The following is a 27,982-nucleotide window of genomic DNA, read 5'->3' as shown; positions in this document are numbered from 1 at the left end:
TAAATTTGCTAAGAGATGAATCAACCTGTATTTTGACTGATCCTCAGAGATTAGAGGGGCTAGAGGTGACTGGACCTATCTCACACTAGGTAGGCCAGTTATTGATGTGGCTTATAGGCTGGTACCAGCTGCACAAACAGCTTGTCTGCTGTAGATCTGGCTGCATTGAAAAGTAGCAGTCAGGTACACAAATAGTATGGTTTATTTACATGCAACATATACAGATTCTTTAAGATTGCCACTGATAAATGCACTAAACTATAGAGCTCTAAAATCTGTTTGCAATCACAAGCTTTAATCTCCTGGGGAAGCAGTCCCAGATTTTACTGAAAGGGGGAGTGAAAAGGATAAATGCATCAATCTATTCCTGCTGTTTGCCCCATCCCTGGAGGTGTTTAAGGCCAGGCTGGATGAGGCTCTAGACAGCCTGATCTAGTGTGGGGTGTCCCTGCCCATGGCAGGGGGGTTGGAACTAGATGATCCTTGTGGTCCCTTCCAACCCTGACTGGTTCTATGATTCTATGGTGATGAAATTCTTGTCCTTCAGTTAGGTAAGAAGTCGGAGTAATATTTATACCCTTTATCTACTATGATGCAGAGTATGGAGAGTAGGACTGTGGTCAAGTCTTTGTTCTATTATCAGTCACACAAGCTCTTGAGCTCTTCTGTATGTGATCAGTGGAGGAATGACTCTATAGGACCTTTCAGTGAAAGAATGCGCCTTGGCCTTCTCCACATTCCTCCCTGGTGAACACCAGATCTCCACTCAACCTCTGTTCCTGCTGCAGTCATCCTGTATTTATAAATACTATTATTTCATGCTTTTCCACTGTTATGTGCTTCTGACAGCTTTAGATAGTGTGAGTTTATGTCTCTGGTCTTGCATTGTAAAGCTTAGGCAAAGATTGCCGTTTTGATGGATGTGTGCCCATCTGTAGACATGAACCCCACAAAATGAGTCAAATGCTGTTCAAATCCCTTTGTGTGTGTGTGTGTTAAGTATGCAGAGTATGGACACACTTTTTCTCTTAAATGTTTGAACTCTGTCAAGTATAATACCCTCTTATGATTAGTCTTTATATGATTCATTCATTTATCATTATAAACACTTGGTCACAAAGGAAGGAGGGGAATTTAACATGTTTAGTACTCTTTTTGATAGTATATACTGTGAACCACTAGAGTTTTGCAGCAGTAAGTGTTAATACCACTGCCTACATCAAAAAGTGTTTAAATATTTCTTATATTATTTCATAATTAATTTCTTTTAATAAATAACACATATGGTTTGTATACATGGTGCAAAGACTACCACATCCATTCCATAGGATAAGAACAATTTCTGGTTTGAACAGGGATCTTAAGACATAAGAGAACAGGAAAAAGAAGGGTGAAGAAACATCCTATTGCTTTATCAGGAAGCATTTGCACAGAGAGTTTCTGAATGAATGTTCTGCTTTCACATTTGCTGTGAGTTGCTGGAAAATCCAAAGTTTTTTTGGTCATGTCAAGTGTAAGGTCCTTCTTGAACAGGAATATGTGGGTTTTGATCATTCTGCAAAGCCTTGCCAATATTGGGGGGAAAAAAAATCAAAAAGTGCTGAAAATCCTAGTGAGATTTTGTAGTCTGGTTTCAAGTGTTAATCTGTCTGAATTTACACAGAATGAGGTATCATTCAGATCAGCATACAGATTATGGGCATTTTCAGTGCCTAAGAATTAAGGAATTAAGTCATTTTAGGAAATATTTAAGATGTTATTAAATGATACTCCATTGGACAGTGCTAAATTTCAGGTTTGCTTTTCACTGATAATTTTTTTGTATGTGTGAACACAGCGTGAGTGGAAAGAAGATCGTCCATTCTGAGTACAGTGAAGGAACATCTGCTGTGATTCCTAGCTACAATGTGGCTAGTGTCCTTTTATTGTAATAATAGTGTATATTGGTGGTTTATTTTCTGATGAACAATGAATGTGCTAGAACTTTAGTACTGAAGCTTGTGAGAGGCATTTGCAAGTATTTGAAGATGGTACTTCTTTTTCTTCAGAAAAGGGTTTTGAAATTGATTTATTTAAATTTTTAATTCCCCCCCCCATTATTTTCATCTCTGTAAAATGATTGGTAGAAGCATCTTCTAAGCAGAAATTTGTTGGGATACCATTCCAATAATTCTAACAGCTTTGGGCCCAGGGCATGTTACACATTTTGTGTGCCTCTGGTTTCATATGCATTATACCAGCTCTAAGACAAGCAATGTGGGTTCTTTTCAGAGCTGAAACATGAGATCTATGTTTGGAGACTGACTGCACAGCGCATTAACCCAGCCAGCAGAGAGGAGACTGCCGTGAAATGCCTCTTGATGCAGAAGGTGCTGACTCTGGAGATGCTTCTGAGGAAAAAGCTGAAGACTTTTCACAGGTGAGCAGGGACCAGTGTGTTCCAGCTCTCTTGCTCTGATCCTTGATGGGGACAAGCTAAATGCACAGGAAGTTTGTTGAACTGACAGGGAACTCCTGCTTACCTGAGTCTCTTTGCTTCAACCAGCCAAGGCTCATATTGTGTAATTTTCAGCAGAGCTGAAGGTAAAGGCTTTCACAGATCTTCACTAGGACAAGTCCTCTATTCTTAGGTGTGTTTTGAAAAGATGGGTGCCAGGGCAGATAAGAGAAACAAAACTGATGTGTAAGTCCTGACTAATAAATACTGACCTAACCCAGGTTTATAGGCCTAGAAATTGCAAGTAGCTTTTTGTTAAAAAAGATCACAAATATGTCATCGGACTTTTACTGGTAATAGTGGCTTCAGCGTAATAAAAAGTTATAATTTCTTTTTTTACTGAAAAATTCAAATGTTCATTAGTGAACAGATGATTTTGAAAAATCACCCACAAATTGCTGTGTTTTAAAACATAACGAAATCTTCAGTGTGAACCTGAATGCAGGTGTAATTAACTGTTTATGTATAGCAAATAAGCTTATGTAAACTAGGACTAACAGAAATGTTAACCTTATTCTGTTTGCATTCCAGCAAAACCAGCTGTTATGCTATGGAATTTGATGACCACGAATAGCAGTGATAAATAACTTGTTAATAAACAGCACGATAAATAGGCAAGGATGTGTAAATATGATGTGTTAAACTACTCCAATAATAAGATTATTTTTGTTTACATAATTTTTTGCTAATACTGTGCACTTTGAACGGAGCGACAGCATTAATACTCAAAAACCAAAATGCTGTTTAAATCACCTCCTTTTTAAAAGATTCTAACAGATTATTAGACTTTGCAACACTCTAAGGAAAACAGTTCTGAGGTATAAATAAAAAATGCATAGTTATTTAAAATCAGGATTCCTCCAGCACAACACATTTACAACAATGTAAAAATTCATTAGTATTAACAACAGCATTCCTGAACTGCAAAGCCCAAGACTTCCTGCTGGAGGGCTGACTATGCTGATAACATGATGAAGTTATTCAGAACTTAAAAACTTCATTATAAAATGCAAATGTGAGATATGTGTGTTCTGGCTTGTTGATGTTAGCACATGACCCTTGTTTTATCACAGTAGGCCACACATCGAATCCTGAAACTATTAAGGGAATTACAAAATGCATATAGCTAGATCCTATACCAAGGTCCATAATCTAGAGGAGTGGGAGTATACTCATACTTCTTCTAAGCCCATTGCACTCTTCATACCAAATGGTTTGTGTATTAGTGGAACATGATACAAAAAGGAGTCTTAAGGAAATGCTTGTGGGAATTTTTCTGCTGGCCTTAAGAAGGCCATGAATCCTTTGTGCTATAGGTTACTCCGTACGGGGGAAAAGGGATTTGTTCCAACGCTCTTCACAGAGCTCTAATTTCACTCTGGAAAAAAGCAGGTATCATTTTTTTTCAGGCAAATTTCACAAGAAGATAAAAACTGGGAAACAAATATTCAGGAATTTCAGAAAAAAGTAAGTAGATGGCAGTTTTCCTCAGTATTCATGTAAGTAGATCTATGCCTTTGTAAGGGGAGAGTGCTTTGAATCCATGCAAATTTAATAACTCTCGTGACAGCAAAAGTGCTGGCAGACAGGTTGGCTGGCTTCTCAGTGGGACAGGGTTACTGAACCACATTATGAGGTTTGGTTAGATTTTATACTTTTGTTCCTTAGAAAAAAAAAAATTAAAGGGTCAACAATGTTTTCTTAAATTTTTGATCCATGGCTATAAAGACTTAAAAGGTGTCAGATAGTTGTTTATAACTGAAGTGTGATGGTACAGTACACTTCTGCTGATGTACCAAATACCAACTATAATTTATCATACTGTCTGTGACATGCGTGTTATAATTATTTAAGTAGGGATAAACCACTTGGATGAACCCTGTTCTGTTTGCTGTGCAGACTTTAATACTGCCTAAGTCATTATGCTGAAGTTGGATCTGATGAGTTCTGAAGTCTGTAATGGAATTAATTTAATTTAAATGTAACCGTGAAAATGTTGCAACCTCTCCACCTCATTGACATCACTAATGAATCCAGGACTGTGTTTAGGAGCTCAAATCCTTGACTGGGAAATCACTGTCCTATATGTCACAGAACAAAACCAACAGGATCCCTTGTTAGGTTTTGCACCTTTTCCAAGGCATTGTGTAAAAGACAAACTGTTTAAAGAACAGAGACTTGTACTTTAGTAGAGTTTTAAACTGTGTAAAATGAGAGAGCTCTCAGACTGAAAGAAGGTGATTTCCTAGACTGGTAACAAATGTGAGATGAGAGCAAAGAAGCAGAGGATTGGCAGAAAGTGCTGGGTCCAAGAGTGAGACGATGAGGAAGTCAGTGCACAGATGCAGTAACTGGGCACAGGGATGTAGAAGCCACATAGGGATTACAGACTTGATGTGTCCATGAGAGTTGTACAGGCATAATTAAAAATCTGACCACTAGGCTAGTCTATAGGTTTTCAAAGTATACATGCAAAAAAGGATGATTTTGTCCACAGTCACGAAACCACAGAGTGTCCAGAATGCTATCTAGTAGGAATTAAATTTCAACCCTACTTTTACTGAAATTAAATTGTGATTGTGGTAGATGAACATATGAACACAGCTACTGAACAAAGTAGCAGCTGCTAGCTACTTTTGTATCTTAGATCACACTGAGGCACATAGTCATGATTTCATGAAATGCTTCAATTTAAATACTTCTGTCTTTTATGTTGAAGAGGAATATGCAATACAGGAAAAGAAGTTTGTGCTTCACACATGCTTTTGTGAACTCTATGCATAATAGATAGCTCCTTCTTTAATACAGTTATTAATTTTTTTCTCCCCTTCTACAGCACAGAATAACAGACAAAAATCTTCTCATCAAATGCTTGACTGTACTGGGATGTGTTATTCTTATGTTTTTTCTCAACTCATTTGTTCCAGGCATCTACCTAGATCTTGGTAAGTTTCATAGTTTTGTTTTATCCAAGTAAAGCAATCAACCTCCCTGAAAGAAACAATAACATTTTTCTGAGTCTGGAACTTCTCAGAAAGCCATTTTCCGTATGTCTCTGGCCTCACAATTCCACCAGATTAGTCAGAACAGCAGTATCTCAGAACAGGCTTTCTGAACATGATCACATTCCAGTCATGTCAAGAGGAATAACAAAGTGCTCATGACTTCATTTTTTCTCACTTCCCAATATTAATGAGCCAGCTAAATACTACAGAATGAGCAAATTTGACTTTGGCATCATTGCACTGTAGTGACCTACATTCACTGCAGTGAATGACCGAGATGTGTTCTAGAGACCAGAAAATAATCAAACAAAATATAGCCTGGCATTATTTCTTTAAATAAAGATAACTCTTTATATAACTTCCAGTCTCCATTTCTTTTTTGATAGAATGAATAATTTCCCAAAATAAGATCAGGAAGACAATGTATATGTGTGAAATGAAAGTCACTATATGCATGCTTGCTATATATAGACCTATATGAGCAGGTTTTTATACAGCTCATTGCATACTTGTATGAGGACAGGCTCTACATATCCTGAAGAGAACCAAATTAAACCTCACATTTAACTGAGGCACCTGCCTGCGTGTTGCCTAATAAGAAGTTAAAAATATGTTTTTTGGCTGCTTGAAAGTTATGGAATTTCAGATTTACATTTTTTCATGCAAGCTGAATTTCACCACTGTGTATATCCATCCCAGTGGCTGAAAGTTACAAAAGCCTTGAAAGGGAATAACTTGTAATCAATAAATCATTAATTGCTACATTGAAATCCATGTTTGTTATGCACAATATAGAGCTAGTTATAGCTGTACAACTATGATCAAGTTGTAAACAAGACCTTCAGTATCTGCTGTTGATGCTTTTCGTGTATTGACTGGCTCAGGAAGGTATCTAACAATAGCAGAAGGCTGTTATCTTTACTGGGACCTGGAGAAACATCAGTTTTGTATTTTGCTGCCACTGGTGGAAGGGTCTAGGTCACTGTTTTCATAGGTATAGCTTTGTTGCTAAATGCATTTATTCAAGGGACTGCTTCCCAGTCCTCAGGCATTAGAGATGCAGAATGGTTTGTGCTGCTCAGACTCTGTTCTTTCAGACCAGACTGGCTGCATCTCCACAGCACAACATTTGGTCCTGTGTTTCCTCTTGACATAAAAGAATGGGTTAATTAATTTTTAAGTTCACAGTGGGGACAGTTTATAGCCAAGCACAGCTGTGTTTTATGATTATGATGCTGAGGACATATGTTACATTATCTGGTACACATGAGAGAGTTTGAGGACACAAAGCCACCAAGTGTAATGTTAGAATAACAGTGCAGAGAAGAGACAGGGAACCACAAAATCACAGAATTGTCAAGGTTGGAAGAGACCTCAAGGATCATCCAGTTCCAACCCTGCCTGCCACGGGCAGGGACACCTCACACGAGATCAGGTTGCTCAGAGCCCTATCCAGCCTTGCCTTGAAAGCTTCCAGAAATGGAGCTTCCACCACCTCCCTGGTGTTATGAATCATTAAATATGAAATGTTAACTAAAATATTAATTATTATTTATTAATATTAAAATTATGACTAATTTATTTACAGTATATATATATATACAGGTATGGGAGCATGGTTGTGGGTGTAATCTCCATAGAAGGGAGGAGTTTAACAATATTGAGCAAAATTAGAAAGATACAGAACAGTTATTCAACTAGGAAGAGAACCATGGTGCAATATGTCGCTTGCCCTCGAGGGCAAGACTTGGCAGGCACCTTGCCACTGGATACAGTGGCACTAAGTCAGGCACACAGCTAAAGAACCTTTGCGAAGAGGCTTAAACCAATTTTACTCACAAGTTATGCCATTTAAAATCCACAGATTATACCACACGAGCAAGCATGGGAATTTAAACAAACTCGAAACTGGTGTTAAACACGTGAATGCTGCAAAGTACAGCTGCAAAGTACAGCTTCACTGGTGGCCACTTTGTAGCTGTATCTAAATTGGTTGCTGCCAAGGCTTGGGGAGCTCAGCGGGGCCGTGGCCAGCTCCCGGAGTGGTTCCTGCAGGATGCGGTGGAGACAGCTCTCTCCCGCAGCTGTGGATTGTGGCTTGGGCTCCAGGGGAGTGCACTGAAGGCTTTTCCCTTGATGCTGGTGGTGCTGCAGAGTTTGCAGAGCACTGTTGGGGGGCGTGACTCATCAATCCCTGTGGCTCAGCTCAAAATGAGTGAGCACTGCAGATTCTCAGCTGCTGCTTTTCCCTCAGTACTTGGGCTCATGGGCTGTCGGAGGGCTATAGCTTTGATGGCAGCTCCTTTCCAGGCTTAGCAGCTGGCACAGGTTATTGGCTGGGTGTGGTTCTAGGTTTGACAGCATGGTTCAGCATGGCAGTTTTCCTCTAGGTACAGGAAAGCTGTGGCGAGGTCCTGGTTGTCCCCGGGGCTTGGCTTCTTGAATCTCTGTCCCTTTCTGCATAGGACCAGTACAATGCAAAGCTGGCTGTGGTTTCAGTGCAGCTTATGCAAAGGGCTCTCTGCTGATTCCAGGTAAACCGAGGCATGGCTTGGTTCTGGGTTACAGGCAGGCACGAGGGTCAAGGCTTTTCCTGAGTAGAAAGGCTTCTTTCTGAAGAGCAGTCAAGTGACAGAACACAATCATGAGAAAGAGAGCATGTGCAAGAGAGCCAAGAGAGCAAAGGAGGGCAAAGCTGTTTATAACTTGACTAGTACTTATAATTTGCTTGAGGCTTTAATATCACCAATGGTAAAACTTGGTAAACAAATCCATTAACCTATAGAAGAGCATATGGCCAGAATTCTTCCATACAGGGAAGAGACAAAAGCAAAACAAGCACCCCACAAGGTGGGCTCATGGTCTTGTTTACCCCAACAAGGCCTATTGATGCATGGCCTGCTTTTGTTTTCAGCTCTGGGCTGAAGTGTCCACTCCAGAAGGACATGTAGGGGCACGTTTTGGGCTTATTTCTGGGTGTAATTCTGGGTATAATGCACCCTCTACCATACCTGGGCAACCTGTTCCTGTGTCCCACCACCCTCATGGTGAAGAACTTTTTCCTAACATCCAGTCTGAATCTACTCACTCCTATTGTCGCTCCATTCCCTCTAGTCCTATCATTACCCAACACCCTGAAAAGTCCCTCCCCAGCTTTCTTGTAGGTCCCCTTAAGATACTGGAAGTCCACAATAAGATCTCTTTGGAGCCTTCTCTTCTCCATACTGAACAGCCCCAACTCTTTCAGTCTGTCTCCATAGGAGAGGTGCTCCAGCCTTCTGATCATCCTTGTGGCCCTTCTCTGGACACGCTTCAGCATGTCCATATCTTTCCTATAGTAGGGGCTCTAGAACTGGACTTAGTACTCCAGGTGGGGTCTCACCAGAGTGGAGTAGAGGGGCAGAATCACCTTCCTTGACCTGCTGGCTATGCTTCTTTTGATGCAGCCCAAGATACAATTGGCTTTCTGTGCTGCAAGTGCACACTGATGGCTCAAGTTGAGCTTCTCATCCACCAGCACCCCCAAGTCCTTTTCTTCAGGGCTGCTCTCAAGCCACTCACTGCCCAGCCTGTATCGGTGCTTGGGATTGTCCTGACCCAGATGTAGGATGAACCTGATCCAGAGTCACGTTGCTGTTTGGTTGTGATCTCTGAAGTGAATTGTCCTCAGAATGCACCTTGGTTTGTTTTTATCTGGGATGAAACAAGATAGGTCACAGGAAAAGAGCCTGGGAGCAAATCAACATATACACAAGGGAGACTCTGAGGGACCAGTACCTTGCTGTAGACTTAGGCTAAGCAGTTAAACAGCAGTGTTGATACACCCAGTAAGACCTTGTTGGCAGGCAGTGGAAGTCCTGGTGCCCTCAAGCAGTATGAAGTTAGGAAAAAGGATGTGTCAGCTAGGCTTTCTTACTCCAGCTAGTGCTACAGCTGTTGTGGCAGCTTCCCTACTCCAGAGTATTTGCTGTGAAAATGGGTGATCTCAGCCCATAAAAATTATTCTCCATTAGGAATTTCAAAAGTATACTGATGCATTATGACAGGAAAAGTGCTATATTACTAGGGTATAGAAGGATACAGAAACTGAAGACAGTTGAACATATGTGAAGTCACAGTGGCTAAGTAAAGCAGGCAGTCACACTGGCAATTTAACATACCAGTTGCCACCTTTACTTTTCTGTCTCAGATAAGTAGGCACTGAACCACAGAGGATTTCTTGAATTAAACTCAACACCTGTGTTTCTCAAAAGCCATGGACAGTTGGTAAAGACCACAAAGCACTGTTTGCGTATGCTCCTGGTGAGATATTTCAAAAGTCCAAAGTGGTTAAGTCAATACTAGAAGAAATTTAACAGCTGATGATTTTTTTTTGGTCCAGCTTTATGTAAATAAAATAAATAAGAGCAAATGACATGGTTGGCAGTGTAGGTTTTCATTATTCACTAGGTGATCTTCAGCTGCAGCTTTGAAAGTAAATAGGGGCTGCATGTGTTCTGTATAATTTCTCCCTCTTCTGTATTCATGGCAAAACTGTCGTATTAATGAATAGATGTTATTAAAGCATGCACATAATTTCTATTAACAATTAATGGAATCTGCAAACATCTACTGAGATCTCACCGACAATTCTTGAATTCCTCTGTCTTGATGGTAGCTGTCATTTATTTATCATTACAGAAGTAGTTTCTCTCTGGGTATGAATGCTAGTCCTCTAATGCAGCAAAATGGATTTCCTAAAATAGAGTTAATCTTGTACTCTAATGGTTTGGGTAAATTCGTTCAATATATTTTTCTCATAAAAATGGAAGCAGATTGTAGTTCAGTGTTTAATTTTCTACCAGAATAATGTTTTATACAGAGGCTACAGTGGTAGAAATCTAATAACTTTTAATTGCATTTGGCAGAGTAAATTAAAAAGATTATAGAATTTTTATCAGTTCCCCGCCTTGATACTGTTTTTCCATTATGAGCTTGGAATCATTAATACAATTTGAGGGAACTGACATTTTAATTTAAATAATAAAATTTGCATACTTAGCTACCTTTTAAAATGCAGAACACTTTCTTATTCAGTTTTCTGGTACCTGTTTATCAATTTATTTAGACTAATTCTATGAGCTATCTATATTAATGAAAGATTAGTACCAAGACTTTAAATAAACAGAAGTGGCAAACTTTCTAAAACAGTGGTTTCATCTGACCTTAAGGGATTTCACTTTATTGATAAAGCATCTGATTAAAAAAAAGTCAAAAAAATAAATTTAAAGCTCCTTTGAGGATTGCATCTGACTCCTATTTTGACTTTATATTTTAGGCAGGCATATCTAGAGCTTTGAACTGTGATGTGATCTGCCAGAAAAGACAAATTATTTCAAAGCAAAAGAAGTGAGATTTTGTTGACATTTAAGCTAGATTATCGTTATTATTTTTCATAGAGAATGCCCAAAATGACAGGGTCACAAAAAAAGACACAATATCCTGCTTATGTGGAGCAGGTCCTTCTTCTTTAGTCTGATTTCAGTCAGTTCAAGGAATTGCTGATCTGCTGTGAAATCTGTGCTCTTCCTTTCTAGTATCCATGAAGAGGGGTCCCATCACATCTGTGGCCCTGCTTATGTATAGGGCCTCCTCTCATTGCTCTGTATATGCAATGCAGGCATTGTGCTCCTTGCAAACCCTCTCACACTTGCTCCCTTACATCTCTGGACAAAACTTTCCCCGAGCCAGGCTGAGTAGTTTCTGAGGCAAGAGGCCCTCTCCCACTTTTAGAGGGTTGCAACAGAGTCTGCTGCTCTCATCTTCAAGAAACAAGGTGCAAACCCAAGAGGAAAAGAGATGTTGCCTTTTTCAGAGAGATACTGTCTCTATTTTGGCTGCAGACTGCTGGAAGCTGCAAAGGTATCAGGAGAAATGCAATCATATGTTTGTCTTATTTGTATATTCAGTCCCACGTTATTGACGCTACTTTTCCCTGTGGAGACAGGTCTTTTGCTTAGGTGAACCTTTGTCATTAGCATCTGTGGATGTTCTTCTGTTCCTCTGATAAATTAATAATTTGTGCAAGGGAACAGGGAGAGGTTTTTGCACTCACTGAATTCTTCTGTAATGTCAGACTACTTTTTGCTCCTGCCCCAGAAGAAGACAAAGTTTCAAACTGTAAACCCTGAGGGGTATCTTTTTTTCCCTTTTTGTTTTTTTTTTTTTTGGCTTCTGCAGAGGGGTTCTCACTTTACAATATTACCTGAGCCCTTTCTGGTATCTGTGGTGCCACACACATCTCTGATCCTTCAGTGTTTAAGCTAATTTCCTTCAGCTTCTCTTAAATAACCTCTGGAAGAGGTTATTGATTGGTAGAGATTTGATTAATCTGAACTACTTTAAAAGTTTAATTCATGAAATGATTCACCTTACCCCATGTCACTTCACTCTTTATATGCCAGAAGGCATCTTCTCAAATTATACCAAGTTTTAGTCACAGATACATAAAAAAACCAAGCCACAACAGCTAGATGGACATTTGGCTTGATAATTAATTATTTATGGGGGGGTTGACTTTTAACAAAAATCAGCTTTTGTATTACTAACCAAAGCAGTGTTATCAAAACCCCTGAACTTATGAACTTTTAAAAGACGTATGGTTTTAAAAGATGTATGTCCTTTAACAAACTAATGTGATCACTATGACCTTTCTGGGTAGTAGAACAAGTTCTGTAAACCAACATTTCATGCCACTTCTGTCAAGTAAACATCCTAGATCTAAAGTTTCCCCATCGTCCTTTCTCTAAAGCTAAAATCCCTCAGTATTTACAAAGATTATCTTATTTGATGAGACCTCGTAGTTAAATATGGTTAAGTCTATTTCCTCTTGGAAAACTCTTTCTTTTATATTCACTGTGGTTTCACTTGTGACTCTGAGCTTGGTCTGCAAATTGTGCTGCAGATACTTTTCAGGATCTGAAACTCTCTTTTTGTGATTTACCTTAACTAATTGTATCTTGTACCATTGAAACTTTTTATATTGTGAATAACATAGTGGAAAGGTAGGGAAACAATTGTTTTAATTTGCTATAAAATGACTTCTGTTTGTCTGGTAGGCCATGCTGTGCAGAGCTCCTTTTAATGTTACTACCAAAGAATTAAAGGAGAAATGTGTTCAGATGCCACAGATAAAAAAGATTCCTATTGTCACTCCTTTGGATACAAGTTGTCATATTTTCTGGCTCATTTCCATAATTTCCACAAAAATTGTTGAAATTCATTTAAGAAATTAGATAATTTAAGTAGAAAAGCCTTCAGCAGAACATACCTCCCACCAAATTACATCTGCAGAGAATGTTGCATAAATTGTAGCATAATTTCTGTCTTAATCTGAAAAGAGGAGTGACACCCCAAATTCAGGGAACTGCTCTGGATCTGAAGTTTCTCCATACAATTCTTCTCGATTTTCATCCCATTTTTGTTAGTCAACATGCACAAATTTAAGCTTACACTGTAACTTGCATAGTTGAACCAATAATTATAATAACAACTGGAACTGAATGGCACTTGTCTGGTATCTTGCTTAGTGATTGAAGAAAGAGCAGCACTGCCTGAAAGAGGTTCACAAACTTGCCTAAATTTGCTATTCAATCACAGAAAGTAACAAGTTCCATGGAATATTTACTTGGCTTAGAAACACTGATGTTAGTTCTCCATTACTGCAGCCTACTAAGAATTTAACAACTAACTCCATCCATGTTCTCTTCCGTAACATTTTGAGTAAGGAACTCGCTTCAGGAGTGATTCTTCCCTAACAAGTATGAGATTGATAGGCAGGGTCAGTATGCGTAAAAGCTTGCATAAGAATTTGCAGTCCTGTAAATAATGACAGAAAACTTAATATTAGATATATTTGATTAAATTATTAAATGCTATAATCTAGAAGAGCTAATATTAGCAAGTGAAATGAACGTATCTGTGGTTTATATCTGAATTTGCATCCTAGGAAGCATTCTAAAAAGACCTCTAAGAAACTTTTCCCCCCAGCTTTATCTGGGCCTGGCAACAGAGTATGTAGGTGCATTTGAGTGTAAACTAAAAGGTTTCTTTAGAAAGGTGAAAATGTATTTAAAGTTGAACCACTTCGCCACAGCTCCACAGAACTTCTCAGGTCCAAAAGATTTGCAAATGCTTACAGAAAAAAAGCAGAGGGATGAGAAAGGTTTGAACAGATCCCATCAATATGAAAGAAGCGCTAATGTTGAAGCATCCAAAGGCCATTATTTTTACACTTTAAAATGTTATTCTGGAGCTTTTTTTCCTCATCTGGAATCAAATAGACTAAACCATGTTATGCTACTGTCCTGTACTGACACTGTTTACAAGAATAAAATTATATATGCAGAAACAAAGAAACTCGACTCTAAAGTTCTAAGTGTTTGTACCTATAGAGAAGGCGATGTTTGGAGATGTTTGGGTTAGGTTAATTTGAGCAATAGTTAAAATGAAAGTTTCATTATAGAACTACTCAATTTTACTGTGGGATTATTTTATGAAATGCTTGAAAAAGCATATAGATTTAATAAGCTGGTGTATAATTGTTAAGTTCTGAAAAAAACACAAAATCCTGGTAAGAAAGACAGCTATTAAGCTATTAAAAAATGGTGAATGACATAGATTTAGGAAAGTATAAGCTTAAAGTCAAAAGATACATTATTAAGTTTAGCTCATGTTGTATTTCACATCTTCTATGACTATATCCACATTGTAAAAATTCACATTTGCTCTTTAGTTTGTGACTGAACATATTGTTCACCAGATTATCTAGGGTCTGTGATATTAATCACTTTAGCTGCGGAAAGCTTGTAGATGTTGACTGCTAAGCAATGTCTGAAATAATAATGAATTATCAACTGTGTTTACATCTGTCACAATCAATATTTTCTTTTTCTTGCCTTTTATTTTCTCCTTGCATTTTATTTATCTCATTTTATTTTATCTCATTTTGTTTTATTTTACTTTATTCTTAAGCTTTCCAACATGGTTTGATAAATAAGGAATCACGTGCAAAACCTGGGAAGTAACACTTTTTCTATACAACTAAAAATAATCTGTGCTTGCCTGGAAACTCCTTTACATATTTCAATACAGTAGATGGTTTTGATCCCCAAAACATTTGGATTAGGGATGTCTTCTCTGCATGCAACAGTAGACTCCTGCTTTTAAAGTATCAATCTGACATTACTCTTGTGATATTTGTGGCCAAAAAAAGGGAACATTCCTTATACCTGGAGCTAAGAATTCATTACTACAATTAGAAGTTGTATCAGTGTAACTAAAACACAGCAAATAGTTGGTGTTAGTCCTTTTACAATAATGCCAACACAGTCCAAATTATCTTATTAATACTAAACAAAACTCATTAACAATATACAGTTAAAACTCATTAAAAAAACCCCCACAAAACTCAAAACCCTAAAATATATCTCTACCTTATATTCTGATGTTAGGGTCACCATTTGATGCCCTACAGGGTGCTGAGACTCACAGGGTTAGTCTGGGAGGAGTCACAATAAAGTGCTGACAACTTCAGATCTTCACTGGAATGAGCATGATAGAGATGACTTTCTGCTCTTTACCAGGAGATGAATAGTGTGATGGTTTCCTCCTCCATGTTCTTGAGTCCACTTGAGCCCATTTTAATGCATTTTCTAAAAGCTTTATGTTTCACTTTTTCAAATATGTTCTTTAGCTCTTTATTATATGAAATTTTATCATATGAAGAGTTCTGTATTCATGTACCATTCTTGTTTCTTGTGCTTGTTGATACTCCTAAAATGGGTTTTGACCCCTTGCTAAGTTTGGTCTATCATCTGTAACTTATCACTGTTGTGCTGCTAACAAATCTGGGGCCTTTAGTGTCAACCTAAGCATACCTTTTAGCTGCAATGAATCATCCGGTGTATCCTTGTCTGTGGAAGCATTTTTTCTCACTGTTTTCAATTAAGCTGTGATGCTTCTTTCTGCAACTATATTGGTTTCTTTATTTTCTGACTGGATAATGGTAAACAGAGCAAGAAACTGGAGCATCTGACAAGTGTCCAGACTAATGTAGTAAAATATAGTCAGATTAGAGCCATGATTTTAGCTAGCCCTCTTTGAAAGACTTTTTCGAGATCCTTTCAGGTTCTTGAAGTTGGACTTGCAGGGGCTGATCTGCAGTCTTTTTCCCCAGGTGGTATCAACTACCACTGTCAGTGGAGTTTGGCATATTCATCCTCCTTTAGTGCTCTTCACCTTCCTCCTTTTGTTTTGTTTTTTTCTACTAATTTATCTGTTTAGTCATGCACTTGTGTTAGTTTAAGTTGTTTAGTACTTTTATACTGAGGTCAAGAAAAGCCCTGCATAGGCTGATGTGCTGGCTTCTGAGTATGTAGTATGGAGATGAGATTGCACCATGAAGATACTAATCATAGTTTTAAAATGAAATGGTTATAACTGTGTCTAAGAAACTTAGTACATTGTTGATTCATAGTCATGTTGAAAAAAAATCCTAGTAGAGTGTACATAAATATGAGCTGAATACAAATTTGACAATTATTTTGTAACGAATGTTGCAATGGAGCTGAGTTGATGTAGTCAGTATTGACTTTGACTCAGAAAGTCTGGTCCAGATCTTAGTTATTTCTCCTTCTCTGAACAATTTTCATTTGCTCTTGAAAATAAGAGGAATCTGCTTTCCATAATCCTTGCAGTCTTAATTTCTTAGTTCTCAAAAAATTTTGCTCTTGAAATTGCACAGTCATCTTTACAAGCATGGAAAATATTGTCTGTCCTTGCAGCTGCTCATATACCTGATGAGAAAAAATCCAAGAATCAGTAACAGATATGTTTGCTGTAGCAGCTTTTGTGCTTTATTGTTTAACTCTAGAAAAGCTGACCTTTTATCTGTCTTGATATTTGCATCTTCTCAAATTATTTTTGGTTCACAACAGTAAGTGAGACTATGGCAACAGAGCAATTTTGTTTGCAGTGACCTTTACTGAGCTAACTTCATAAATTTTTTAGACTTATGGATTGGGGCATTATACACAGCTATATATATCTGTCAACACATCTTCCTTGGAGACACTGTACTTAGCTGTAGCAATATCTAATCAGTGTTCTATCTTGAATGCCATTCTATCTCCTTTATGCAACTGCAATCGGAGAATTAACAGTTAGGTGTTGACATTGCAATATAACAGTTAATATGATTTCTGCATTCTGAACTCATGGTGTTACAGCTATGCAACAAAGTCCACTCCATCCTTTCCTAATGCACATGTGCTGATCTGTGATTATAGAGCAGCTAGTCTTCTGCTTCATTATTTTATGCTATACATTGTGGATTTTTTTTTTTTTTTAGTGCTGCGATTACCAGCATAGGTCTCCCAGCATAGGTCTCTGCTTCTTATGCTTTGCATGGGGTTCCAGTTTACACCAATATTTTTCATGTTCTTTTAATCCTCTTGTACTGTACTAAGCATTGTCTGTTGCATTGCAAACTATCCTGGACTGTCACTATCACAGTTGTCTCCTCAAGAAGCAGCTTTAAACTGTGGTGCTACAAATAGCACAAAACAACAGAAAACAATTGCTACGAAGCTAAGTCTATGAAAACAGAGTACTCAAAAGACTGGAAATTAGCTTTGTAAGAGGGCAAAGTTATAAAAGAATATTAAAGATAAAACAGTGCTTATCAGTTGACAGCAAATATTACTTAGAAACACTTAACTTGATCTCAGGATATATATTTTCAGAGGTACTTCATTAAATAAGTAAAAAAATCTACAGAAAACAAAATACAGACCATTTTCAATCACATGCATAACTACCGAAAAGCCACATTCTGTGAGTAGTGCAATCAGTAATGGCAATATGTCTGTTGTGTAACTTTTTCGGCACAAGATTTCTATATACTTGTGTAAGAATGTAATTGAGTGTTTGCTTTACATGGAATTGCTGAATCATAGAATGCACTGGGTTGGAAAGGACCTCTAGAGGTCATCTAGTCCAGGCCCCCTGCAGTAAGTGGGGACATCTCCAACTAGATCGTGTTGCTCAGAGCCCCATCCAGCCTGATGCTGAATGTCTCCAGGGATGGGGCTTTTACCATCTCCTGGGGAACATCTTCCAGTGTTACACCACCCTCTGAGTAAAGAACTTCTTCCTAATATCCAATATAAATATAGCCTTCTCTACCTTAACATCATTGCTACTTGTCTGAGTGCTACATGACTTTGTATACAGTCCCTCCCCATCTTTCTTGTTGGCCCCTTCAGGTACTGGAGGCCACTAAAAGGCCTCCCTGGAGTCTTTTCCAGGCTGAATATTACAACCACACCATAGTATATGAAGTGCTAGCATACATCCTTAGGATAAATTTTAAGGTGTTGTGGATTTAATTGTACTTCTGATTAAGCGGTTGGAACATAACAACAAAAATATTATACTTTGCTTAGTGACAAATCTAAAGTCTAAAAAATCAGTAGGTCATTCCTATTGTTTACAGATAGGAGCACTATATTTTCATCTGACAGAAGCTGGTCTAGCTTATTTTTTTAAAAACTCTACTTATTTCTCAATCACTATGTATAAATACATGACCCTGAATATTGTGTGGCCTAACTCTTCCTCACTGCTATTGAACCTCCTTCTTACTCACTCTTGTCCTGCCCAATACTGCCCATCACCAACGCGTTGCTCTCTGCTCTCTGAAGCCACCTAGTAGCTTGAAGACTTGTCAGGACCCCTTTAATCTTCTAATCTTTGAGCCAAATAACCTCATTTCCTTAAACATTTTCTCTAAAGTCAACTTTCCAGGCTGTTGATTATACTGACTTATCTGCCTTGGATTTTCTAATGGATATACATTTTAAAGTATATATTCTCAGGGTTTACCAGGGTTGAAGAGATTAGAGGTTGCTTCACAGGATTTATTTTACCATTTACAGCCCTGGTTCTGTATTTCAGTGGAACATTATGTTCAGTTGTGATCCAGTGTATTTCTTGAGTCTTTTCTGTAGGACTGTTAGACATCCAGTTGCTTCCTACCCTGGATTTAAACAGTATTAACTCTTCCTATCTAAATGTAGTACCCTGTGTATGCATTTCTTGATCAGCACACTGTTTTGCCCAACTTAACACTGAGATGGAAAAAAGCTTTGGTTTTCAGTGAAAACGTCTCAAGTGCATTTCAGTTTCTGCAAAAATGTGTACCCTCAGTATTCATGAATATATTATTTCAAATTCTGTGCACATACAGTATTCTCCTCTATTGTTAGGAGGAAGTTTATTATACTTTTCAGCTGGTAGCAGGTTGGACAAAATTACTTTTACTAAGGAATACAAATTTTTCTTAATCAGCATTTGAAAGGTCTACAGATTACATAGTAATTTTTCTTTCATTTCTTTTTCTTTCACCTACCTTGTTCCCACATATGATAGGCTTCTATTTGGTTTTATTAGATTATTTTCTATTTTCAAGTTCTTCTGCTTGATTATTTCAAAATGAGAGCTTTTTTGAGTAGGGTTGCAGTTGTATTCTGCTCATCATGAGCTATTTACTGTTCCAAAGGTGTTTTTCCCTGCTGGGTAGAGTATGAGAAAAGCAAAGCACTCAAGCTCTTTGTACTGTGCTTTTTTTCCTGGTCCTAAGCAGAAAACAAGGGAATCTTTTCTATAAAGAATGCATTGTATATTTGCAAGGTGCACTTTATAATGAAATTTCATTTTATTTTTCCTGAAATAAATAGAAACTGTCACTGTCTTAAACAGGTATCATATTTGTGCAGAGGTGGAATTTAGATTTAGTTTCTCTCCATATTGTATTTCCAGAACATCAATTGTGAAACAGAGGCACTAAAAGACAGTAAAGGAAGTGGTCTGTGGAACTATAAATGAGCTGTGCTTTCACTATAGTAATGAGAGTCTATTTTTTGAAATTATTTCTATTTCTCTTCCTTCTGGCTGTCTTTTATGGTCCAGTAAGCTAGAAAATAAATGAACAGAAAAGCCAGTCTTTAATGTATCCTAGTGCTTTCAATTCTTCAAAAGGAAAGTATGCTTCAAATTGAATCCAGGGCAAATGCAAAGTTATCCAAATGCATAAACCACTGATATAGTACAGTCACTGTCATGAATGTACTTAGGAAGGCCTTACAAAAGCCTTGGAAAACCTGCCAACTTAGACAGGCAGGTTGCCACTAACTTTGTAGTTAATTTTGAGAAGCAGCTCAGAAGAGAGGAGTTAAGCAGTTGTGGCATACACTTTCTTTTGTGTCCATAACGCTTCGGAAGACTTCACTCTTGATCAGCTGCTGGGTGCTTGGAGTCATGCTGTGGTACTAAAGGGCAGCTTATGTGGTCTTTCAAATTCCTAAAGAGAATTCCTCCTTCCTCTTCTCTGCACTTTGAGAGATGGGTAACTGTATCCCTTCCTTGCAGGCACAGTAGTGGAAGCAAATACAGACCACATGCATAGGTTGAAATAAGCTCTTTACAGTCAGAACTGGCAGCTGACACATTTGATCCTGTCAGCTGCCAGTTCTGACTGCAAAGAGCTTATGTACTTGCTAGAGCACTGTACAAGGAAATCTCCCTTGCCTGTCCGTATCCCCAGGGAGCATTGTAAGGCAGGGCATTGTTCTGTCATGCGAAGTTACATGTATGGAGCTAATGCATGCTGATAACTCTAACGATGCAAAATGCCCTCCTCTATCAGCCTCTTGTGCAGTTCAATTATATCTCATTACTATCTGTAGCAAATAATTGTTATCTCCATATATCATGTTCAAATTGATCTGTTTTCATTGGAGGCAGAAGGGTAGAAATAAAGCGGAGATATCATCAGAGATTGTTCCAGGACTATTGAGAAATTCCTGTTCTTTAATTATGCACTTTGTTGTACTTGCATGCAAAATGTAATGTCACTTAAATTTGTACAAAATAGCATTAAAATTCTGCTACTAAGCTCCTGATCTGCACAAATCTACTTCCTCTTGCAGTATCTCTCTAACAGGAATTGTCATCATTGTTATTTATCTAATATGGAGTTGGGTGCACTACTGGAATTCATAGAACAGCAAGATGACAGTCAAAAGAAAATTAGGCAGTCCATTTTCAGTTTGTGCTCAGAACACATAACTATTTCATTTGCCTGGACAGATTCACTTTGGTTTTGGGAAGGCAGTTAATCAGCTATGCTAGCAAAAAACCATGGTAGATAGGAACTGACTGTTCTCACCTCAGTTTCTCTTACTGTTTTGGGAACTCTGGGAACACACCTCTCCCTGTGACTCATAACTGGTTTTGGAAAGTCTATACACATACCCAGTCTTCAGGGCAGAAAAAAAATAAAGCCACATATTTTCATTTTATATCAGAATTCAGCAATTCAGCATTCATGCCGAGCAACATAGAGTATTTCCACTCTTAGATTAGTCCTGGAGTCTCTTTCCAGTGGGTGATAAAATGCCTTCTTCACAAGAAAATTTGGGACTAGTTATTCCCACCCTGATATCTTTTGTGGTTATTTTTGCTCTGCTCCCAACTTGCAGTATGATGCCCACGCATGAGCTCTTTTTGTCCGTGGACTCTGATTAGATCACTTTGACCAAAGCAGGAAACAGACTTGCTCACCTTACAGCATGGCAGTGTTTCTGTCTTTGGAGGCAATCAAAGCTGGCTGTGAGACAGTTTTTTGATCCAGTGAGGCACTCAAACCAGATTTTACTCAAAATCTGCATTGGGAACAACGTAGGAGCTGAAGCTACAAAATTCCTTCATTTTTCAGCTCTGTTTAGTTTTGGCTTTGTTTCCACCTATATGGTGATATTTCTGCTTCCAAACCAATAGATTTCCTAGTCCTTCATACTGACTCCCTCACAAGGCTTTCCCTGTAGATTAGGTTTGCATCAAGCTATAGAAAAATGTACTGCAAAGTCACTTAGCAAGAAAACAAGACTAAAGTGATCAGCTGTGTGGAAACTTTTCAAGAAGGATCATCGGGAGACAGCTGGCAAAGGGAGAAGTTATTTATAGTGCTGGAAAATGTGGTTTCAGCTGAGCAGCAAGGACAGAAGCCAGGTTAGGAGCATCAAGAGCAGAGTTGAACTGGAGTGAAGATGGCACATGGAGATGCTTGAAAAGACGGAAACAGGTCATTAGTTGAAGAGCTCGTGGCACTGAGAGTGTTTTTACTTTGGATCCAAACAGTGCAAGAAGTATTATTTCACTGCTGCACAAAAACCATAGCAGAAAACACACATATATCAAAGCATGAAAGCTAGAACTGGTTTCAAACTAGCTGCTTCAATTTTCCTTGCCAAACAGACCAGTCAGAGTAACTCCTGAGTTGCTGGTATTGGCTTTCAGGCAGGTCTGGTTAACTGCACTGAGGTGCAGTATTTTCAGCAGTTGTTCCTTACTGATTACATCTAACATGATATTCTCATTTAAAGAGGGCAGTACGTCTGAAAGCTCCAGAAATGTATTTGAGAGAGCAAAATGTATTCTTCAATTAGGGAATACCTATGTCACACTCTAAAGGATTTTTCAGAGTTAATGTTTACAGCATCATGAAGTGTCTTTGTTTCTATTATTAGGGTTTAAATAAAATACAGTTTAATTGAAAACTGGATCTCTTTCTTCTCTTAACTTAATGGAAAAACACTTGCACATAATTTGTAAATTGAATGGCCTAAAATTTTGTTAACTGGTCTTCTGTCTCTGAATTTTCTTACAGTTCTTGAAGTCTTTTGGAGAGGTATCACTTTATTCATCTATCTACTTTGCAGCAGGGATCTATTCTCCATAAGTCACATTTGGTATTTGGTTATAAGCTGTTTGCCAGCAAAGATTATTAATTTTCTCTCTTCCTCACTTTTTCTGCAATTTTGTGAGTCCATCATTTTCTGATTGTGAATATGTGAAATAGGATGAGGTGCATAAAATAGTTCTCATCAAGAAAGAACTTGACGAGATAGAAGGCTTTATTTCCATGCAAGTATGTATCATCTGCTATGTAGGAAAAAAATAGAAAAGAAAGACAGAAAAGGGAGCATCATTAGAGGAAAAAAAACCCCAAACCTAAATTCTTTTTGTTTCATGGCTGAAATTCCATTCTATCATTCAAGACAAATGTGCCAGAGGAATCAAACTGCTCCAGAAAGCATTTTAATTGTGCATAGAGAAAGTGAGTCTTGCTCAGACAGGAGGTTCATTGATGTGTCCTCCAGCTGATTGTGCATTTGATTTCCATTTTCTCTCAATCAGTTACCTAAGTAGGTGTCTTAAAACACTTCACGATGTATACAGGGATGATTTCTGGAAAGAGCCCGTTTTGCTATTTAAAGTCAGTCTGCCTTCTTAAAGAGATTTTTCTCTCCTCTGTTTATCTTCTAGAGTAGGTAACAATGAATCTTCAAGAGGCTGAGGCTGCATCTGGACTTTTGGGAGTTCCAGTCAACCCCCTAAACATTTGAAGGTTGTTCTGTGATTCAAACCCATTGATTTTTGGGAGTAACCCAAATGTCCCTTGTTTGACATTTTTTCTTTTCTAATTTATTTTAATTTGAAAGTAGAGACCATCCATCCTTTGGTATCTGTGACCTTTCTCTGCTACAGGGTCAAAGCAAAAATTGGTAGCAAATAACAAGACTGTGAAGTGTAAAGTGATCTTTCTTTTTTATCATGTAGGCTGGATTGCCATGTTGGGAGCCATTTGGCTGCTAGTGCTAGCAGACATCCACGATTTTGAGATGATATTGAACAGAGTTGAGTGGGCAACCCTCCTTTTCTTTGCAGCATTATTTGTTCTCATGGAGGTAAGATTCTCTGATTTGTAAGCCTGAAGAGTTACAACTGGTTTAAAGTGTGAATTATCTTCCTAGGCAGAGTCCTCCCGCAGATCCAGTCCTGGAATATTGTAGATTAAGTGTAGTCATTATAGTTACAGATATAAATTGCAGAGTGGTAGAAATTAGCTGGATCTCTTTGATAGTTATTTTTTTGCTGTAAGCCTGGTCTTACCCTCCTCTGCATTTGCAGAATGTATCTGATACCATCATTTTCATTGAAGCAGAGTTTAATTTCCAGGTTTGTTGGAGATCTATATGGGCAGGTAGTTTACATGTATTTTGCAGTTATTTAGAGAAGTGATAGGAAACATTAGAGAACTAGAACAAGCCAGAGTTGAAAAATGTTCTTAATGGTGTCTTCTATGAAAGGGCCTAAGAGATTTCATAGGACTATGGTTTGAATGGCTAATATCACTGACGTTCGGTTTGCATTTGTACTTTCAAAAGACATTCAGTACTCAAAATGCTTCATGATGTTTTTCTGCTTGAATATTAGAAGTAGCCCATCCACATTTATATCCCATTTTATTTACTGGTTGATGATTTTCTATAGCCTGAGAGGATTTATTTTTACCCCAAATGTTTGGATAATTGTATGTAAGAATACTCACATTTGCTTGTCAATTAGGCTTCTAGAATGCTTGGTATCTTTCAGTTGTTTGGTTTAACTCATATAATAACATTGTAGAAATGTGACTGACAAAACCCAAGTGACCACTGGCACTGCCAGAGGTAGAGAATTATCTGAGTGGGTAGACTGGGAAAAGCCTGTAATAGAAAATTTGCTGACATAGCCTCCTTTGTTCCCACACCCCCCAGGAACTGCAAAGAGTCCAAGGATTTGTAAATTGGAATCTATTAAAAAAAGTAATCAAATTTAAAAGGGATGAAATCTGAAGAAATAAAGAGTGAATAATTCAATTATCTCTCATTGATGCCAAACTGGTAACCTCTGAGAAGATGAATGGAAACTCTGATTATCATTAGGAAGCTTGTTTGTGAGCTGCTAGGTGTAAAATTCATCAGGAAATTCTGATTTGTTGTACACCCAATTTTTAGTTCTTTATGTTATCAAGCATATTATTTTGCATTTTCTACCTCTTATAGAGAATCTATATTGAAGCCATGCTTGTCTTCTGCTGCTATAACAGTTTACTATTTGCATTCCCTGATGTATTAATTGTTTTAAGCTTGGTTTGAATGATTTCTATTTGAGTGTTACATGACTGCACAATTACATAGTAAGACACGCCATTTACTCTCAGACTTCAGATACTACTGTTAGTAATTCACTGAACTTAATTTTTGTAGCTTCTCAAGTAACCAGTGAAAAATTTCCTAATAAAAGTATTTTTCCTGGTTTCCTAGAATAACAGCAGTTTAAGGTCATGAAATATATCTGTACAGATAATTAAGAAAAAGGTGGGAGACATTAAATTCTTCTCTGTAAGTGAAGGACAAAAATGTTTCATAGATGCTAATTTTGACCTGAATCTGTTTTGGATTAGCAGGAGATGATAGTCTTTTTCAAAGGCATTTTTCTTTCCTTTAGGTTAACAATGTCAAGAAGAAACAAGTCAAAACAAAGATATGCATTGAAGTATGATAAATCTTTCCACAATCTAGGCATTCAGAAATTGTCAGCTCTTATTCTTTACCCTTGGTGATCCTTCACCATAGATGGTTCCAAGTCTAGAATCTATTCCCTACTGCTATAAATGTTCTCTTTCCCGTTACAAGGCACATTTAAAATTCTGTGTGGGACCTAGGCTGCCAGACATTTTGGAAATATGACTTGAGTTCCAGAGTCACAGGGGAACTCTTGGATGTTCTGCCTTCAGGTGCTCAGCAGCCCAGTCTGGCAGTTCTATTGCAATGAAAAGTTGGAAGTTCTTTGTAGCTCTCTTGCTTTTTATTATGTCCTCAGGTAATTTTTCTCTACAACTGTCTTTTTAGTCCTTGTTCACAAGTGGCTGTTACAGGCTATAAAATGTTTCTGTCTCTGTGACATAAATTCCTGTGCCTCTAAGGGATACAGTGTTTTGTTCACTTTCATAGTCAAAAATCAACATTTTTACCTTAATTCCTTCAGGCAGAGTTGATTTACCACAGTCATCATGACATACTCTTCATAAAACAATTTCATGTAATATTTTGTGCATAAATTAAATTTTGATCTAAACCAGAAAAGTATATTTTCTGCAGTAAAACTCTATTTTGAGCTGTCAGACAGGAGCTATTACACTTGAAGACACTGGTTAGTGTAGGAATACTTATTCCTCTTAGGAGATCTAGGAGACCCTCTGTGCAGTTTACATCCAGCAGGGTGCCACGGCAGGGTGCTGACTGCTGACTTCCCAGTTGCAGTCTGAATGTGTTGTAGAAGCAATGTGCATCCTCTGTGCTCCCTTCCCTCTTTTCTGAATATTTCTCTTGTAGCACCATATAGAATAGAATAGAATAGAATCAAGAAGGTTGGAAGAGACCTCAAGGATCATCGAGTCCAACCTGTCACCCTACACCTCATGCCTATCTAAACCATAGCACCAAGTGCCACGTCCAATCCCCTCTTGAACACCTCCAGGGATGGTGACTCCACCACCTCCCTGGGCAGCCCATTCCAATGGCCAACCACTCTCTCTGTGAAGAACTTTCTCCTCACCTCCAGCCTAAACCTCCCCTGGCACAGCTTGAGACTGTGTCCTCTTGTTCTGATGCTGGTTGCCTGGCAGAAGAGACCAACCCCCTCCTGGCTACAACCTCCCTTCAGGTAGTTGTAGACAGCAATGAGGTCTCCCCTGAGCCTCCTCTTCTCCAGGCTAAACAGTCCCAGCTCCCTCAGCCTCTCCTCATAGGGCTTGTGATTTCAGACCAAATTTTGAGTGTTACTGAAAAGATGTGTGTTCTATTAGCAGACAATTAAATACTAAGGCAGCATTATTAAATTAGTATAACTCTGGGCTCTAATTGCTCCCAACTATGTGCTAAAAAGTTTCTTTTGAATTGTGAACACAAAGTAATTGCAGAAAAAAATATTACTGTTCATTAAGAATATTGCTTTTTTTATACATATAAAAAGTCACTGTCCTAACTCGCAGACTGATAAAGAAGCACAGATAGCATAGAATGAAAACAGTAATTTAAAATCATCGACAAGAATTAATTTCTTCACAAACTTTCTCATGTAAAGTTACAGTTATAAATAAACGCTCATTTCATGTTTTAGTGTAAGGGGCATGTGTATGTTTTTAAAAGTCTTATCATTTGTTTCTCCATGCTGTCTGTTTAAATGTAGATATACCTTTTCTTGTGCAATACATTATTCAATAAAATGAAATATAAAATTTCTGGGACAAATTTAATACATGTTGATACACAAAATTCTAGCATTCCGTTGCCTCCTTAATGAGCTGCAGACCCTGGAATTACTGGCCTGAATGACAACCCTTTTGTCACTCTAGTCTTATACTACTTCACTTGTTCTTAGAATCTTTATCCATCTCTGTTGAGGAATTTAGCATCAAGTTGAATAATTTTTTCCCCACTGATGTCTCTGAAGGACCTTGACTGCCAAGTGTGTGGATTATATGGAGTTGTGTGAATCTCGACTTCTGCAGCTCTGTGTGAGAACAGAGTCTGTAGGTGAGGCATGGCAACTGACTGATTCTTTGTCATGACAGAAAAAAAATAGAGAAAACCAACCACTTGATCCAGGCTGAGCCAAAAATGGTGTGATTTTTCTCTCCCAAGGAAATAAAAAATAGTAAAATAGATATTCTGTATTCAACCTGAAAATAGCACTTCGTTCTGCACATGTAAGAAAGCAAAACCAAAGTGAATTAAAGGCTGACTCTCATGATGTAAAATAACCCTTTTACCTTGTGGTTTGATGGTACAGATCCTTCCTTCTCCACAGGTGTGAAGATTCAATTTGTATCCTTTGCCTGGACAAATGAGAATTGCTCTCGGAGGGAGGGAAAAGCACTTTGGCCCAGGCTCTCCCTGGGCCACATGCTTACAGGGCTTGCCTTCTTTGTTCAGGTTCCTGACTTGAGCATTGGAAAGTTTTTTCCTCTTTCAGGTGCTGCTACCTCAGTGTTGATTTCCATTCACCCAATATCTCTGAATACTCTTGGTTTTCATGGGTCTGAGAAAACTGTTTAACAGAAGCATGTGTTTTGTTTTCCAATTTCTTCATCTGAGACTTGAGTGCAAGATACTTGATTACAACTGACCTTTTAAACACATGATAAGCTATCTATATTGTTGTTTTGAGGAGGATGGTTTGAAAACATTCATGTTCAGGTATTCTAAAGCATATATCCACTGAAAAATGTAATCTTTTAAATTTCAGCCATTTTCTGATGCCTGTTCCACACACTCTTAAGTAATGCTACCAGTCATTCCACTACAACCAACCCACTTCTGCAAATCCAGCCACCAATTTCTGCAGTGTCCTTTCTTTCCACTAATTGCAAAGTTAATGTAAAAGGTACATGAGATGAATATCAATATCTTGTGAGTGGGAAAAAATTATCGTATTTTCTTACATCTACTGGAAATAAATGGTAACTGTATCAGGTACTTCAGTAGCTGAT

At 38.0% G+C, this 27,982-nt stretch overlaps 1 protein-coding gene across 1 annotated transcript in view; it reads left to right on the top strand.

Moving 5' to 3' along the window:
- The window catches only part of OCA2 (OCA2 melanosomal transmembrane protein), a 177,991-nt gene that overhangs the window by 86,993 nt on the left and 63,016 nt on the right, over window positions 1-27,982 (top strand). The window contains exons 15-18 of the mRNA XM_054384760.1: window positions 2,272-2,419; window positions 3,907-3,964; window positions 5,334-5,442; window positions 23,224-23,351. Of these exons, the coding sequence (XP_054240735.1) occupies window positions 2,272-2,419; window positions 3,907-3,964; window positions 5,334-5,442; window positions 23,224-23,351 (443 nt within the window). The remainder of the gene's footprint in view (window positions 1-2,271; window positions 2,420-3,906; window positions 3,965-5,333; window positions 5,443-23,223; window positions 23,352-27,982) is intronic.

Source organism: Indicator indicator, chromosome 1, assembly GCF_027791375.1.
Source record: "Indicator indicator isolate 239-I01 chromosome 1, UM_Iind_1.1, whole genome shotgun sequence".
NCBI classification, from domain to species: Eukaryota; Metazoa; Chordata; class Aves; order Piciformes; family Indicatoridae; genus Indicator; species Indicator indicator.
This window is presented reverse-complemented; position numbering and strand designations above follow the sequence as displayed.